This window comes from Arachis duranensis, chromosome 1 (assembly GCF_000817695.3).
Source record: "Arachis duranensis cultivar V14167 chromosome 1, aradu.V14167.gnm2.J7QH, whole genome shotgun sequence".
NCBI lineage: Eukaryota > Viridiplantae > Streptophyta > Magnoliopsida > Fabales > Fabaceae > Arachis > Arachis duranensis.
In genome coordinates, this window is record NC_029772.3 from 13,342,128 (window position 1) to 13,356,753 (window position 14,626).

The 14,626-nt window shown below is 42.3% G+C and overlaps 1 protein-coding gene across 4 annotated transcripts; it reads left to right on the forward strand.

The window, feature by feature from the left end:
- The first annotated feature begins 687 nt into the window (after window positions 1-687).
- LOC107479395 (uncharacterized) lies at window positions 688-10,558 on the forward strand. Of its 4 annotated transcripts, XM_021138009.2 has the most exons (8): window positions 688-4,936; window positions 5,024-6,094; window positions 6,176-6,420; window positions 6,499-6,640; window positions 7,096-7,294; window positions 7,413-7,748; window positions 7,858-8,594; window positions 9,476-10,558. In XM_021138009.2, exons 1-8 carry the CDS (start codon window positions 1,112-1,114, stop codon window positions 10,115-10,117), a joined length of 7,197 nt encoding a protein of 2,398 aa, XP_020993668.1. In that variant the 5' UTR covers window positions 688-1,111; the 3' UTR covers window positions 10,118-10,558. The 4 variants fall into 4 exon arrangements, with proteins under 4 accessions (XP_020993668.1, XP_015955022.1, XP_015955026.1 ...); XM_016099536.3 differs by having other exon boundaries at window positions 689-6,094; XM_016099540.3 differs by having other exon boundaries at window positions 689-6,094; window positions 7,870-8,594.
- Window positions 10,559-14,626: the final 4,068 nt, after the last annotated feature.

Genomic DNA, 14,626 nt, shown 5'->3' on the forward strand with positions numbered 1-14,626 from the left:
ACAAAGCGAAGGAGGAAACAAAGATTGATGCATAGCAAAAATAGTGTGGAGCTTACTACGAATCAAACTCACCACTTTACTAGCACTTCAAGAGTCATCTGTATTGAATAAGTCATAATTCCTGCTTCTCCAAATCCACTAGATGGTCGAAAAGAAAAGAAAAACATCTCCACTCCTTGTACCTCTGTAGAGTCAATCACGTAAATCTGAGTGATCTGAATACATGTCTAAAAGGTTTCAGATCTCCTTGGCACTAAGACACTACCGAAGACAATGAAAAATGAATTCAGAACCATTTTAACATCGATGACAAGTGTTAGATAAAATTAAATCACGACCCAAATAAAATTCTGCAGTAAAAATAACGTTATGTACTGAATATATATATTTTATGTATATTTATGTACTAATATATCTATTAAAAATTTGTATTTCAACAAATAAATACAAAACATGTTTTAGTGTGTGCATGTTGCTGTGTGAGTCTTTTAAACCAAAGGCAGCCTAAATTCCCTAATCCCAATTTCAGTGTCTGTTTCCACACGAACCTCATAGACCGTCATAGGATGAATGTGCAAATTTATTTTAATAATTTGTAGACAAAAGTATCAATGAACAAAAGAAGCGTGGTCCAAACATAAATACCGAGAAATATAGGGGAACAAACACAAGGACAAGGAAGATCATTCATAGCTTTGGTCTACTTCTTCAGCTTCTTTGTTCTCTCTCTCTCTCCCCCTCTCTCTCCAGTTAGACATTAGAGTAGGGCTTCTTCTTCTTCTCCTTTCTCCTAACCACCGCCTCGCTCTCTCTTACATCCCCGGAGGGTGTCTCTTTTATCCTACGCAAAGTTCCTAATAAACAATTCAATCCCACATTTACCTCACACAAACTTACCCTAATCCAAAACCGAAAAGAAAAAGCACCAACAGCAACGAGATCCAACAAAGTTACGAGCTCCATTGAATCCCCCGTACGGCGTCATTTGGATCACCAGTGTTGGTGGTTACAGTGCGATCCCATTTAGGGTTTCGATCAATCATTGCCAGATCCCACGAATCGAGACAAAAATAAGGGTTAGGGTTTTCATGCTTTGGCGATTGACACTGCGATGGCCAATTCCGGCACCAAATTCGTCTCTGTGAATCTGAACAAATCCTATGGGCAGCAATCTCACCACCTCCACAACAACCACTCCGCCTCCTTCGGATCGGGCAGGACTAACCGTCCCTCCTCCGGCCACGGCGGCGCAGGCGGCGGAGGAGGCATGGTGGTCCTCTCGAGGCCTCGCAGCTCGCACAAGGCAGGGCCTAAGCTCTCCGTCCCGCCCCCCTTGAACCTCCCTTCGCTTCGCAAGGAGCACGAGCGGTTCGATTCGCTGGGATCCGGCGTTGGTCCAGCCGGTGCTTCTGGTTCGGGAACCGGGTCCAGACCTGCCTCCTCCGGTTTGGGATGGACCAAACCTGCTCCAATCACCGCCGGGGAGAAAGAAGCGCCTGTGGAGCACGCGCTGGATGGATTCGACCAGGGATTGAGGTCCGGCGAAGGGTTTGGCCGTGGTGGCAGCGTGTATATGCCGCCGGCTGCTCGATCCGGTCCTGTGGGACCCACTGCCGCCCCTGTTTTGCCTCAGCCTACTGTGGAGAAGGCTGCCGTGCTGAGAGGGGAGGATTTTCCTTCATTGCGTGCTGCCACCTTGGTTTCATCCACTTCTGGGCCGGCACAGAAGAGCAAGGAGAAGGAGAATTCGATTCAGAAGCTGAAGAATTCAGGTGATGAAAGTAATGTATCTGGTGATCAGAGGAAGGACGAGTCAGTTGTTGAGCTTCATCAGCAGCAGCGTCACTCTCAGTTCAGTATTGCGCGAGGTGGTGGAATTGGAATTGGGGGTGAGTTTGGTGAGAGTGGAAATGGAACTCGAGGTGGTTTTGGTGGTTCTCGAGGCAGTGCAGGGGAACATGGGGGCCGGAAGCAGCAGGATGAGTATTTTCCTGGTCCGTTGCCCCTTGTTCGGTTGAATCCGAGGTCTGATTGGGCTGACGATGAGCGAGACACGAGTCATGGATTCACAGAACGGAGCAGGGGAGAAGGAAGCAGGGATCATGGGCTTTCTTTGAAGAGTGAGGCTTATTGGGATTTTGATATGCCGAGGGTTGGCTTGTTGCCACATAATAATAAACATGGTTTTGACAAGAGGGGACAGCTAAGGGACAATGAAGCTGGAAAGGTTTCCTCCAGTGAAGTTTCTAAGCTGGACCATTATGATAGGAATGGTGTTGGTGTTGGTGTGAGACCATCATCCAGTGGGAGTAGAAATTTGGGGAAGGATAACAAGTACGGTCCATCCCCTTTCAGAGATAATGTTAATGGTGATTCTGGAAAGAGGGACATGGGGTATGGTCAGGGACAGGGAGGGAAGCCATGGAGTAGTAACATGACTGACTCATATGGTGACCGAAATAATAATGCACAACAGTACAATAGAAATAGAGTTGATTCTGTCCAGAGCTCAGTGTCGAAGTCTTCATTTTCCTTGGGAGGTAAAGGGCTTCCGGTTAATGATCCTCTGCTCAATTTCGGTAGAGAGAAACGTACATTGCAGAAGTCTGAAAAGGCTTTCATGGAGGATCCATTTGGAGCTTCTGGTTTTGATGGTAGGGATATATTCTCGTCTGGTCTTGTTGGGGTAGTGAAGAAGAAGAAGGATATGCTTAAGCAAACTGATTTCCATGATCCTGTCAGGGAATCATTTGAGGCTGAGCTTGAAAGAGTTCAGAGGATGCAAGAACAGGAGCGGCAGCGAGTAATTGAAGAGCAAGAAAGGGCATTAGAATTGGCTCGCAGAGAAGAGGAGGAAAGATTGAGGCAAGCTAGAGAACAGGAGGAGAGGCAGAGGAGATTGGAAGAAGAAGCAAGAGAGGCAGCATGGAGAGCAGAACAAGAAAGGGTTGAAGCTTTGCGGAAGGTAGAAGAGCAGAGGATTGCAAGGGAAGAAGAGAAACAAAGGATGATTTTAGAAGAAGAGAGGAGGAAACAAGCTGCTAGACAAAAACTTCTAGAATTGGAGCAAAGGATTGCTAGGAGGCAGGCTGAAGCATCAAAAGTTGGTAATAGTTCTCAACTTGTAGATGATAAGATGTCCGGGGTAGTGAACGAAAAAGATGCATCTAGAGCTACGGATGTGGGTGATTGGGAGGATAGTGAACGAATGGTTGACAGGATATTAACTTCGGCATCTTCTGATTCATCAAGTGTGAATAGGCCATTGGAGACGGGCTCTAGACCTAATTTCTCTAGAGATGTTTCTTCTGCTTTTATTGATAGGGGAAAACCAGTTAATTCATGGAAGAGAGATGCATATGATAATTGGGGTAGCTCAGCCTTCTATTCACAGGACCAGGAGAATGGTCACAACAGTCCTCGAAGGGATCCATCAATTGGTGGAAAGGCATTTATGAGGAAAGAATATAATGGTGGTGCCGGATTTATGTCATCAAGGACTTATTACAAAGGTGTTTCGGAGGCTCCTTTAGATGAATATGCTCATTTAAGAGGGCAGAGGTGGCATCAATCTGGAGATGGCGATCATGTAGGCAGAAGTACAGATAATGATTCGGATTTTCATGAAAGCTTTGTTGAAAGATTTGGTGAAGGTTGGACACAGGGCCGTTCTCATCCATTTCCTCCATACACTGAGCGTCCATATCACAATTCAGAACCTGAGGGACCTTTTGCCTTGGGGAGGTCACGTTATTCGGTCAGGCAGCCTCGTGTTCTTCCCCCACCTTCTTTATCTTCTGTGCACAGACCTTACAGGAATGGGAATGAGTTTACTGGTCCTTCTGCTTTCCTGGAAAATGAGATTCGGTATGATCAGGCAGCCAGGACTGAGTCTACGCTGCCAACTGGTTATGACAACGTGAATCGTGGACAAACTGAGGTAGTTGATGCCCTACAAGAGGCTACTGTGAATGAGAACCATAAAGGCGATACCACAACAGGTTGTGATTCTCAGTCTTCGCTCTCTGTTTCAAGCCCCCCAAGTTCTCCTACTCATCTGTCTCATGATGACTTAGATGAATCTGGAGTTTCTCCTGGGATATTGACTGCTGAGGAAAGTAAAAATGTGCTTTCTGCTCCAGAAAATGAATCAAATGAAATACCTACCATAGCTGGAAACGAGAATGTTGCCACTTCTTCTGCTGTCTCAAGTGGTGATGATGATGAATGGACTAATGAGAATAATGAGCAGTTCCAGGAGCAAGAAGAATATGATGAAGATGAAGATTATCAGGAAGAAGATGAAGTGCATGAAGGAGATGATAATGTCGACCTCAATCAGGAATTTGAAGATATGCATTTGCAGGAGAAAGGATTGCCCCACATGATGGATAACCTAGTGTTAGGATTTGATGATGGTGTCCAGGTTGGGATGCCCAATGAGGAGTTTGAAAGGACTTCTAAAAATGAAGAACCCACATTTATGGGTCAACAGGCTGATGGCATTAATCTTGAAGAACGTGCTTCTTTTGATGATGCATCCAATGATGGCAAAGGCCTTCAAACTGTCAATGATTCCTCACAGGTGAATCTTAATAGTTCTTCTAGTTTGTTCCATGAACCAGAGAAGCAAAATCAAGATTTTCTCATTCAGCCTAGCAATGCTCATTCTTCTGTGGCATCTGAGAGTCTAGGCAATGTGGAAGCTTCTAATGGCATGTCTACTCATCACAGTACATCGACTTCAGTTCCTATTGCCCCGCACTACTCGTCTTCAGGCCAGACTATTATTTCCAACGTAGCTGTTACTCCTAATCAAGCAGACGTACCCATTAAACTCCAGTTTGGCCTTTTCTCTGGTCCATCTTTGATACCCTCACCTGTACCTGCCATACAGATTGGTTCTATACAGATGCCGCTACACCTTCATCCACAGGTTGGTACACCCATTTCTCACATGCACCCATCACAGCCTCCTTTATTTCAATTTGGGCAGCTGAGGTATACATCTCCTATATCACAGGGGTTAATGCCTCTGGGTCATCAGTCAATGTCGTTTGTTCAGCCTAATATTCCATCCGGTTTCTCTTTTAATCATAATCCGGGAGGTCGAATGCAAGTTCAAACTGGTTCAGAAGCATCCGATTCTTTTATTAAAGATGGGATCAGGCAGCATTCTGTTGGCAGCCAACCAGGTAATGCTAGGAGCTTACCACAAGGTTCCCAACCAAGTGAGAATGCAGAAAATATGGCTGGAATAAAGCAGGCTCAGATTGGCACTCCCCATGATGGTACTGATAGTGCTAGAACTGCTGCAGGTTTTCAGTTGGACAAGCAGGTGAGCCAAAATGTTGTTAGAAAGAGCAGCAGTGCTTCATCAAGTGCTAAAGAGTCAGAAGGTCTGCCTCTCTCCAGAGATGCATCATTCCATTCTCTTTCTAAAGAGAGGGATTTTGTGGAGTCAAAAGCACATTATCCTCCATCTGGTGGTAGGGGAAAGAGATATGTCTTTACAGTAAAAACTTCGGGATCTAGATCATCAGGTCCAGCTCCAAGGGCCAGTCGCCCGGACGCCGGAGGATATATGAGGAGGCCCCGGCGTAATATACAACGAACTGAATTTCGAGTCCGCGAAAGTGCTGATAAGAAACAATCTTCTAGTTTGGTATTGACTGATCAGACTGGGTTGGATAATAAATCAAATATCAATGGGAAGGGAGCAGGCATTTCTGGAAGGGCAGGACCTAGGAGGGCTTTCCTAAATAAATCTGGAAAGCAGTCAGTAGAATCAGCTACTGAAAATCTACATGGAATGGATTCTGGAAGCCGATTTGAGAAGGTTGATGGGAAAGATTCAACAAAGGCTCAGAGCTTCTCACATTCTGGACAGAGTAATCTCAAAAGGAACTTATGTTCTGAGGAAGATGTTGATGCTCCATTGCAAAGTGGAATTATACGGGTGTTTGAGCAACCTGGAATTGAAGCTCCTAGTGATGAGGATGACTTCATTGAAGTCAGGTCAAAGAGGCAAATGCTAAATGATAGGCGAGAACAGAGAGAGAAAGAAATCAAGGCCAAGTCTCGGGTTGCAAAGGTATAAATAGTCTGCAATCTTTTTCTGTTAAATTAACTGCATTCTGTATCGCATTCATCTCATGTTTTCATTTAATATTAGGTACCAAGAAAATCTCGCTCCACCTCACAAAGTTCTATGGCAAATTCTAGCAAAGGACCCTTGCCTGTGGGAGAAGTGGCTAACAGTATTCCCAGTGATTTTGTCCCTGCTGAAGGGCGGGGAATGACAAATATTGATGTCTCATCTGGATTCAATTCAAGCATGCCATCCCAGTCATTAGCTCCTATAGGCACACCTCCTTTGAAAATTGATGCACAGCCTGATGTAAGGTCACAGTTAAACAGGTAACTGCTGTCTTGTAATATTTATTGTTGCTATGACTTTACAAAAAGTAAGCCTATAATGTTACTTTACCTTTGCAGGTCACTGCAGACAAGTTTCCCAGTGGTTTCTGGTGGTGAAAAGGACCCTGGCCCTGGTGTGATTTTTGAGAGTAAGAACAAGGTTCTTGATAATGTCCAGACATCTTTGGGCTCTTGGGGCAATGCACAAATTAATCAGCAGGTTTGAACCCTTATCCCAATAATAAGAGAATAATAGCAACTGAAATGCAATTTCTGATTTTCCAGTGTGTACTCACTTCACATTTCCTTAAATCTTGTTTAGTTGCATACATCAATATAGACCTGGTTATCTACATCGAAAATTATGATCTTTTTGGTTGTTTACGTGGAATATTGAAATCTTCTTATGTCTATGTATAGTTTGATGATTATATAGGGTACTAATCCCATAATTTAAATGTGACTATTTTGAAATTAAGTGACTCTAGTATTTGTGCTCCCTCTTCTTCTTCCTCTCTTGCTCTCTCTCTCTCTCTCCTACTTTTTCTTTTAGCATTCTGTGGGTGATGCTTGGGATCAAATGGGATATTCTATTTATAAAAGATCGAAGAAATGCTTATTCTCTGTTCAATCCCTTCGTTGAGAATTTAAAAATTAAAACAAGTTGTATTGTAGGTCATGCCGCTTACACAGACTCAACTTGATGAGGCTATGAAACCTCAACAGTGTGATTCACAGACTCCTGTTAGCAATGTGACAGCTATTGTTAATGAATCCAGCTTGCCAACATCATCCATTTTGACAAAGGAGAACGCATTTTCATCTGCTGCCAGCCCCATTAATTCCTTGCTAGCTGGAGAAAAAATTCAATTTGGTTAGCAAAGAGATATTTTCTCAGTCATTTGATTATTGCTTTGAGCAATTTTCTTGCAGTTTTCTTGTTTCTTGACTTATTTTCCTTACTGATGGACCATGTTTCTTTCTGTATTCAGGGGCAGTAACATCTCCAACTATTCTTCCTCCCAGCAGCCGTGCTGTGTCTCATGGCATTGGCCCTCCTCGTTCATCTAGATCAGACATGCAAATATCCCACAATCTTGCTGGATCTGATAATGATTGTAGTCTTTTCTTTGACAAAGAGAAACATGGTGATGAATCTCATGGCCATTTAGAAGATTGTGAAGCTGAAGCTGAAGCAGCTGCATCGGCTGTTGCTGTTGCTGCTATTAGTAGTGATGAGATTGTTGGAAATGGGTTAGGTACTTGTTCTGTCACAGTTACAGACGGTAAAGGTTTTGTAGCTGCAGATATTGATAGGGTAGCAGCAGGTAAATCTTTTTCGTAATTGTTAACTCATTACGATAATTTTCTTTCTTCCAGTCATACACTAATTTCTTATGATCAATTTCTATTATTGATTTCTATATTAATCTTTAGTTGCTTTGGCAGGAGTAGGGGAGCAGCAATCTGCTAGTCAATCTAGATCTGACGAGCCTCTAAGTGTTTCTCTTCCAGCAGACTTATCTGTGGAGACTCCGCCCATTTCGTTGTGGCCACCCCTGCCTAGTTCACAAAATTCTTCTGGCCAAATGATCTCACATTTTCCTTCCATCCCTCCACATTTTCCTTCCGGCCCTCCTTCTCATTTTCCTTTCTATGAAATGAATCCTATGATGGGTGGTCCTGTGTTTGCGTTTGGGCCACATGATGAGTCTGCATCTACAACACAATCACAGACTCAAAAAACCACAACATCAGCAGCATCAAGGTCGATTGGGAGCTGGCAGCAGTGCCATTCTGGTGTTGAATCTTTTTACGGTCCTCCAACAGGATTTACTGGGCCATTTATAACTCCTCCTGGAGGCATCCCGGGAGTTCAGGGGCCCCCGCACATGGTTGTTTATAACCATTTTGCACCTGTTGGACAATTTGGTCAAGTTGGGTTGAGTTTCATGGGAACCACGTATATACCATCTGGAAAGCAGCCTGATTGGAAACACATTCCTACATCCTCTGCCATAGGACCTGGTGAAGGGGATATGAACAGTATGAATATGGCATCTTCACAGCGGAATCCTGCTAACATGCCATCGCCAATTCAACATCTTGCTCCTGGATCACCTCTTATGCCAATGGCTTCTCCTCTGGCTATGTTTGATGTTTCTCCTTTCCAGGTAATTCTTACATAGAAGCTGCAATGCTTTTTGTACAGCACCCCTTGTCCAGCCATAGCTTTGTTCTTGCCTGGAACTAGGGGTGGCATACGGGCCGAAACCCACCGGCCCGGCCCGTGTAACTCGCCATAAAAGGCAGGCCGGACTGGGAATTTGAAACTGCTATAATTAACAAGGCCGCCTAATCCGCGGGCTTTTGTGGGTTCTGGCAGGGTGGGCTTCCCCTGCGGACCCGTCGTTTTTTTGTTGTAATTGAAAATAATTGAAGATGTTCTAAGTTATAGTTTGGATTATATTCTATGTTTGGTTGATTAGAGACTTGAAGATGTTTAATTATATGTTTGGACAATGTTTGTTTTATTTTATTATTTTGTTTCAAAAAACTTGGTTGATGATTATATTTTGCCTATTTAGAATTATAAAGACTTAAATGTTTGTGATTTTAGAAATTATAAATTTTTTGTCTTTAGAAATTATAAATTTATTGAAATGGTCGTGAAATTATATATATATTTTTAATGGTTTATTAATTAAAAAAATAAAAAATAATTAAAAAAAGAGAATTAGCGGGCTTAGCCTGCCGTTAGGCTGGGCGGGAGAGGAATTCGGAACTGCCTCACTAGGCGGGGCGGCCTTTTGGCTTGGCGGGGTGGGGCAGGGTGGGCTAGCCTGTTTGCCACCCGTACCTGGAACTAGTAAATACTTGGGTTTTTGTAGTTTAGTCGAATAGGATAATGAAAATCATTCGGTTATTCCATGTCTTAATTTAACTGTATAAGCAGTAGTTGTTATTATTATTGTTATTATTATTATTATTATTATTATTATTATTATTATTATTATTATTATTATAGCTAAATGATTGATCACATTTATGGCAGCCCTCTACTGACATGTCTGTCCAAGCTCGATGGCCTCATGTTCCTAATTCACCACTTTCATCTATTCCTTTGTCAATGCCGATGCAGCAACAAGAAGGGGTACAAACTACTCAATTTAATCATGGACCTTCTGTTGATCAGCCATTAAATATCCAAAGGTTTACCAATTCTAGGACTTCGACGCCTTCCGAAGGTGATAGGAGTTTTCCCAGAGCAGCTGATGTTAACCAATTGCCAGATGAACTTGGGTTAGTGGATGCATCAAACCCGACTGCTGCTAAGGCTGAACAGAATGTTGTCAACAAGACTCCCTCGCTGATCAACATTGCGGATGCCGGAGAGGTCAGTGCTCAGAATGGCAAAGGCACCAACAGTAATAACCAGGGTGCGAGTTATGCTTTTAAGAGTCAGCCCTCGCAACAAAATATTTCTACTTTGCACTATGACAATTCTTCAGGACATGGCCATTATCAAAGAGGTAGTGTTTCTCAGAGAAATAGTTCTGGGGGCGAATGGTCCCATCGTAGATACCAAGGAAGAAACCAATCTATGGGTACAACAGATAAGAGCTTCCCTTCATCAAAGGTGAAGCAAATTTATGTGGCTAAACAGACTATTGGCGGGGCATCGTCAACGTCATGATGGACAGAAATTTAGGTGCTGGATTTGCAAAAACTTGCAATGCTTTATATTTTGGCTGAAACAATAAAAAGAAAAGGTTTTGATTAGCTTCTACTACTTTTGGGGTGCAGGGCAGGTTGAGTGTTAGGTTGAGACTTTTTTGCTGATTACATCATTTTGTCTACGTGTAGTCCTGAAGAAGGTTGCCGAAGTGATTGATATCACTTTTTGCTCACCTGGATTAGTTATTGGGAATTATATCATTTAGTATGCTAGTGCTGCTTGCTTGATGAGCTCATTGTTGTTTTGGAATGTATCAATCAAGCATGGTCGATCCTTTTATTTTTCATTTTTGATGGCATAAAACCAGGCAAAGATTATTTATTGGTTGTGTATTGAAAAAATAGTTGTCATCGTGTATTCTTTCCATTATTATTACAAGGGAAGTATCAGTTTTGAGAATTGATAGTTTTATGTTTCTAGTTTGACTTCCTCATAATTTACTCTATATATTTTTTAGAGGTCATTTTATCAAAAATAAATATTAAAACCCATTTCATCAAAAGCTAAATCTTTCATATACCAAAATGGCCATTTACTGTATATATTTACTTTATATATGTATTCTTTCCATCATAATTCATAGAGACTCCGGGAAACATTTTTGTTTTGTTTGTTCTGTATGAAGCGCAGAAGCTAGACAGAAGCAGTAGTCTTTAGCTTTCCAAAACACGCCAAATGCGGGATAACAGAATTACAGAAACAAAGAAATACTATATAGAGTAAATATATAGAGTAAATGGCCATTTTGGTATATGAAAGATTTAGCTTTTGATGAAATGGGTTTTAATATTTATTTTTGATAAAATGACCTCTAAAAAATATTTTTTATTTGACAAAGTGATTCAAATGATTGGTCAATAGTTCATTCATCCAGTCAATAATTAAATATTTTCTATTTGACAAAGGAATTGGGAGAAATTTGTGCCTAACAGTGTTAGTGCAAGTGATGCTAAGCTGAAATTATGGAACTTGTAGAGTCCATTGTCTATAGATCCAAGGAGTAGCACCTCCTTAGTCTCCAGAGATTTGACACATCATGCAATTCAAAGAAAACATTATTGTCTCTAGCAAATTTATTGATACCGATTAAATTTTTGGTGATATTAGGAACATGTAATAAGTTGGTAAGTTTAAACAATTTTGAGCTCAAATCAGATTTACATAGAGTTTCCAACATGAATTATTTGCAAACCTGCACCATCGTGAACTATGACCTGATCAGGTCCATCATAAACTATCTTTTGCATCAAATTGTTCGGGTTCGGAGTCATGTGATGAGTTGCTCTTGAGTCAGGGTACCAGCTTGGGTCAGCTACTATTAAAGGTGTTGCAATCTGATTGTTCAATGCTAGATTTGTCCTTGGTGGTCCTGATCTCTGATTTGGTGAATTGGCAAAGCTTCTTGCTTCATAATTCTGAGTATCATAGTTTTTAGACTCATAGCCCTTTGAATATGATCCTTCATCATACTTATACCAGCACTGTACCGCAGAATGCCCAGGCTTGTTGCACAGTTGACAGACAATTTTTGTTGTTGAAAATCTTCCACCTCCTCTAAAACCACCAGTTCTTCCTCCTCTACCTCGAAAACCAAATCTTTCTCCTCCTCTAAAACTGGATTGATTTGGGAATCGGTGGTGTTGTCTTTGCCCTTGACTTTCAGAGTGTGCAACATTCGCTTGAATGAACAAATCCGACTTCTTGAATCTCTCTAACATACATTCATGTGACAGTAACAACGCTTCCAGTTCTCCAACTGAAAAAGGTTCTACTCTAGGCACCACAGAGGTAATCATGGCGGTAAACTCTTACGGTAAGCCATTCAAGATTGCCATAACATGACCAGCTCCAGATATATCATCTCCAACAGAAATCAACACATCTACCGTTTCTTTTATTTCTAAGAGGTAATCATTAATTGAGCTAGTTTTCTTTATAGTTCCTAATCTGTTCTTGAGTTGCATAATTTTTGCCCTAACTTGTGCGGTGAAGAACATGTTCAATCTTGACCAAATATGATGTGCAAACTCGCATCTTACCATCCTCGTTGTGAAATTCTTGCTCATCAATGCTAACAGCCAAGCTTTCATATGCGCATATTACTTCTTCCAATTCTTGTAGCTCGTGGACATTGTTCCTGTCACTCGATCTTGGTTTGGCACAAATCTTTCTGGAATTTCTTTTCTGGTGAGATGATCTAATAGCTCATAACCTTCGAGCGTAGCCTCAATTTGATCTTTCCAGGGTAGGAAATTGAGCGCATTCAACTTCAACGCTATTGGTGCTGCGAAATCATGAATTGCCGATTGTGATTGTGATTCTGCTTGAGCTCCGATCTGATCGTTTGGTTGCGAACTTACTTCAAAAGCCATGGTTGAATGGTCGATGACTGCGCATCTTAGTAGTTTTTAGGGTTCATTTTTATTTGTTTTCTTAGATTTTAATCATATTTCTTATGTTTTCTAGTGGAATTTTATATATTTAGAGTTGTGTTAGTATTTTGTGTTTTCAGAAGTTTTTGTCTCAAAATAACCAAGAATTCAAGTCTTTTTTAACAAGAAAACACAAATACGGTTTAAAAAAAGCCGAAACCGAACCCAAAAGAACAAAATTGGACGCCCAAGCCTTTAAGCATGGACGCCCGACGGCCACACTCCACGCCCGGCAGCCAAACATGCACACCCGACGGCCTCTCTAAACGCTCGGCGTTCCTTCCCATTTTTGCACACACGCCCGGCGGTAGCTCTCCAAACCCGGCGTCTAAATAAATCCTGAATGTGCAATTGAGCCACACCCAAACGCCTAGTGTTCATCAACCTCAACTCCCAAGATGCAACATTATTAAGGCCCAATCTTAATTATACAAATAATAAGAAGGCTTAATCTCATAAAAAAATTCAAGATTCAAGAGATTAGTTATAATTAATTCCTTCTAGAAAGAGAAATATTTGGATGTTAGGATTTGTTTCTAGATTAGATTTGAATTATTGTTAAGATTTTAATTGAATTTAAGTAGGTAGTTATCTCATCTTTTCTAAAGATAAGATTAGAGTTAGTTTTTGAATTTAAATTTTAGATAAAATTTTGGATATAAATAAGTAAACTAGGTTCACAAGAGATAGCAATTGGGAGGAGGATCTTCGAATCCCAATCCATTAGATCACACTGATGACTTGCATCATCTACCTATTTGCTCAGAGTTTTTGTAAAAAAAAAAAATAAGTGCTTTCTCACTGAAATAATACAATATTGATGGATATATCATGAATTTTTAGAATACTACTTTGAATATGTGTCTTGCATGAATTTCAGGAGAAAAGAGAAGCAAAGAAAATGAAAACAAGAAAAAGAGGCATGGCGTGTCAACAGCGTGCCAACTGGCGTGCCACGTTGGGCTAGAAAACCAGAGAGCATCATGGATGAAGTTAAAGCTGGTGTGCCCTGGGCGTGTCCCCATGCGTGGCACACCCACTCTCCAATAGGGGCGTGCCCTGAGTGTGGCCAGCATGGCACGCTGGACCAAAGTAACAGAGGAGACTCTGGAACTCATTATCAAGGGCGTGCCACTCAGCGTGTTATATGGTGTGGCACACCAAGCTTACAAGTGAAGGCATGACAAGGGCGTGCTCGAAGGAGTGGCACGCCAATCTCTTATACGAAGCGTGTCTCTAGGTGTGCCAAGGGCGTGGCAAGCCGGGCTTAGTTTCCAGAAAGAGGGTTTTGAGTTAAGCAGCAAGGGCGTGTCCATGAGAGTACCAAGAGCATGGCGCGCCAATCTTTCAACAAAGGCATGTCCACGGGCATGGCACGCTGTGCCATAAGTCCAGAAGCACTCCCAGACCTCTCCAACAAAGGCGTGCCTTCTGGCATGTAATATGAAGTGCCACACTAAAACTACATGAGTGAGTGTGCCAGTGGGCGTGCACGAAGGCGTGGCACGCCAATTCATCACAAAGGGCGTGACACACCATGCATCCAGAGCAGAAGAAACTCAAGTCAAAGGACGTGCCAGAGGGCGTGTGCTATAGCGCCCCACGCCAGTATGCAAAGTCAGCGTGCCACTGGGCGCGCTCGAAGGCGTGGCACGTGGGCTTAAGTTCCAAAGAGTGTTCCAAGAGCCATCACAATGGGCGTGCCAGCAAGCGTGTCCTAGGCTTGGCACGCCAATTCTAATCCTTGAGCGTGGGAATGGGCGTGAAGCTTTAGAGTGGCATGCCAACTTCTATTACTGGCGTGTTAGAGAGCGTGTCCTAGGCGTGGCACGTTGGGCCAACACTACAAAGGAAAATTTAAGGGTTCCAAAGCAAGGTGTGGTAGCCAAGTGGGGCGCCAAGTCTGTTTACGCTGGCGTGCCACTGAGCGTGTACTATGGCGTGGCACGCCAGGTAACAAGTTCAGAATATAAGCACTGTGCGTACTCGAAAGCGTGGGACACCACTCAACACACCCCCAATTAGCAAAAAGGGT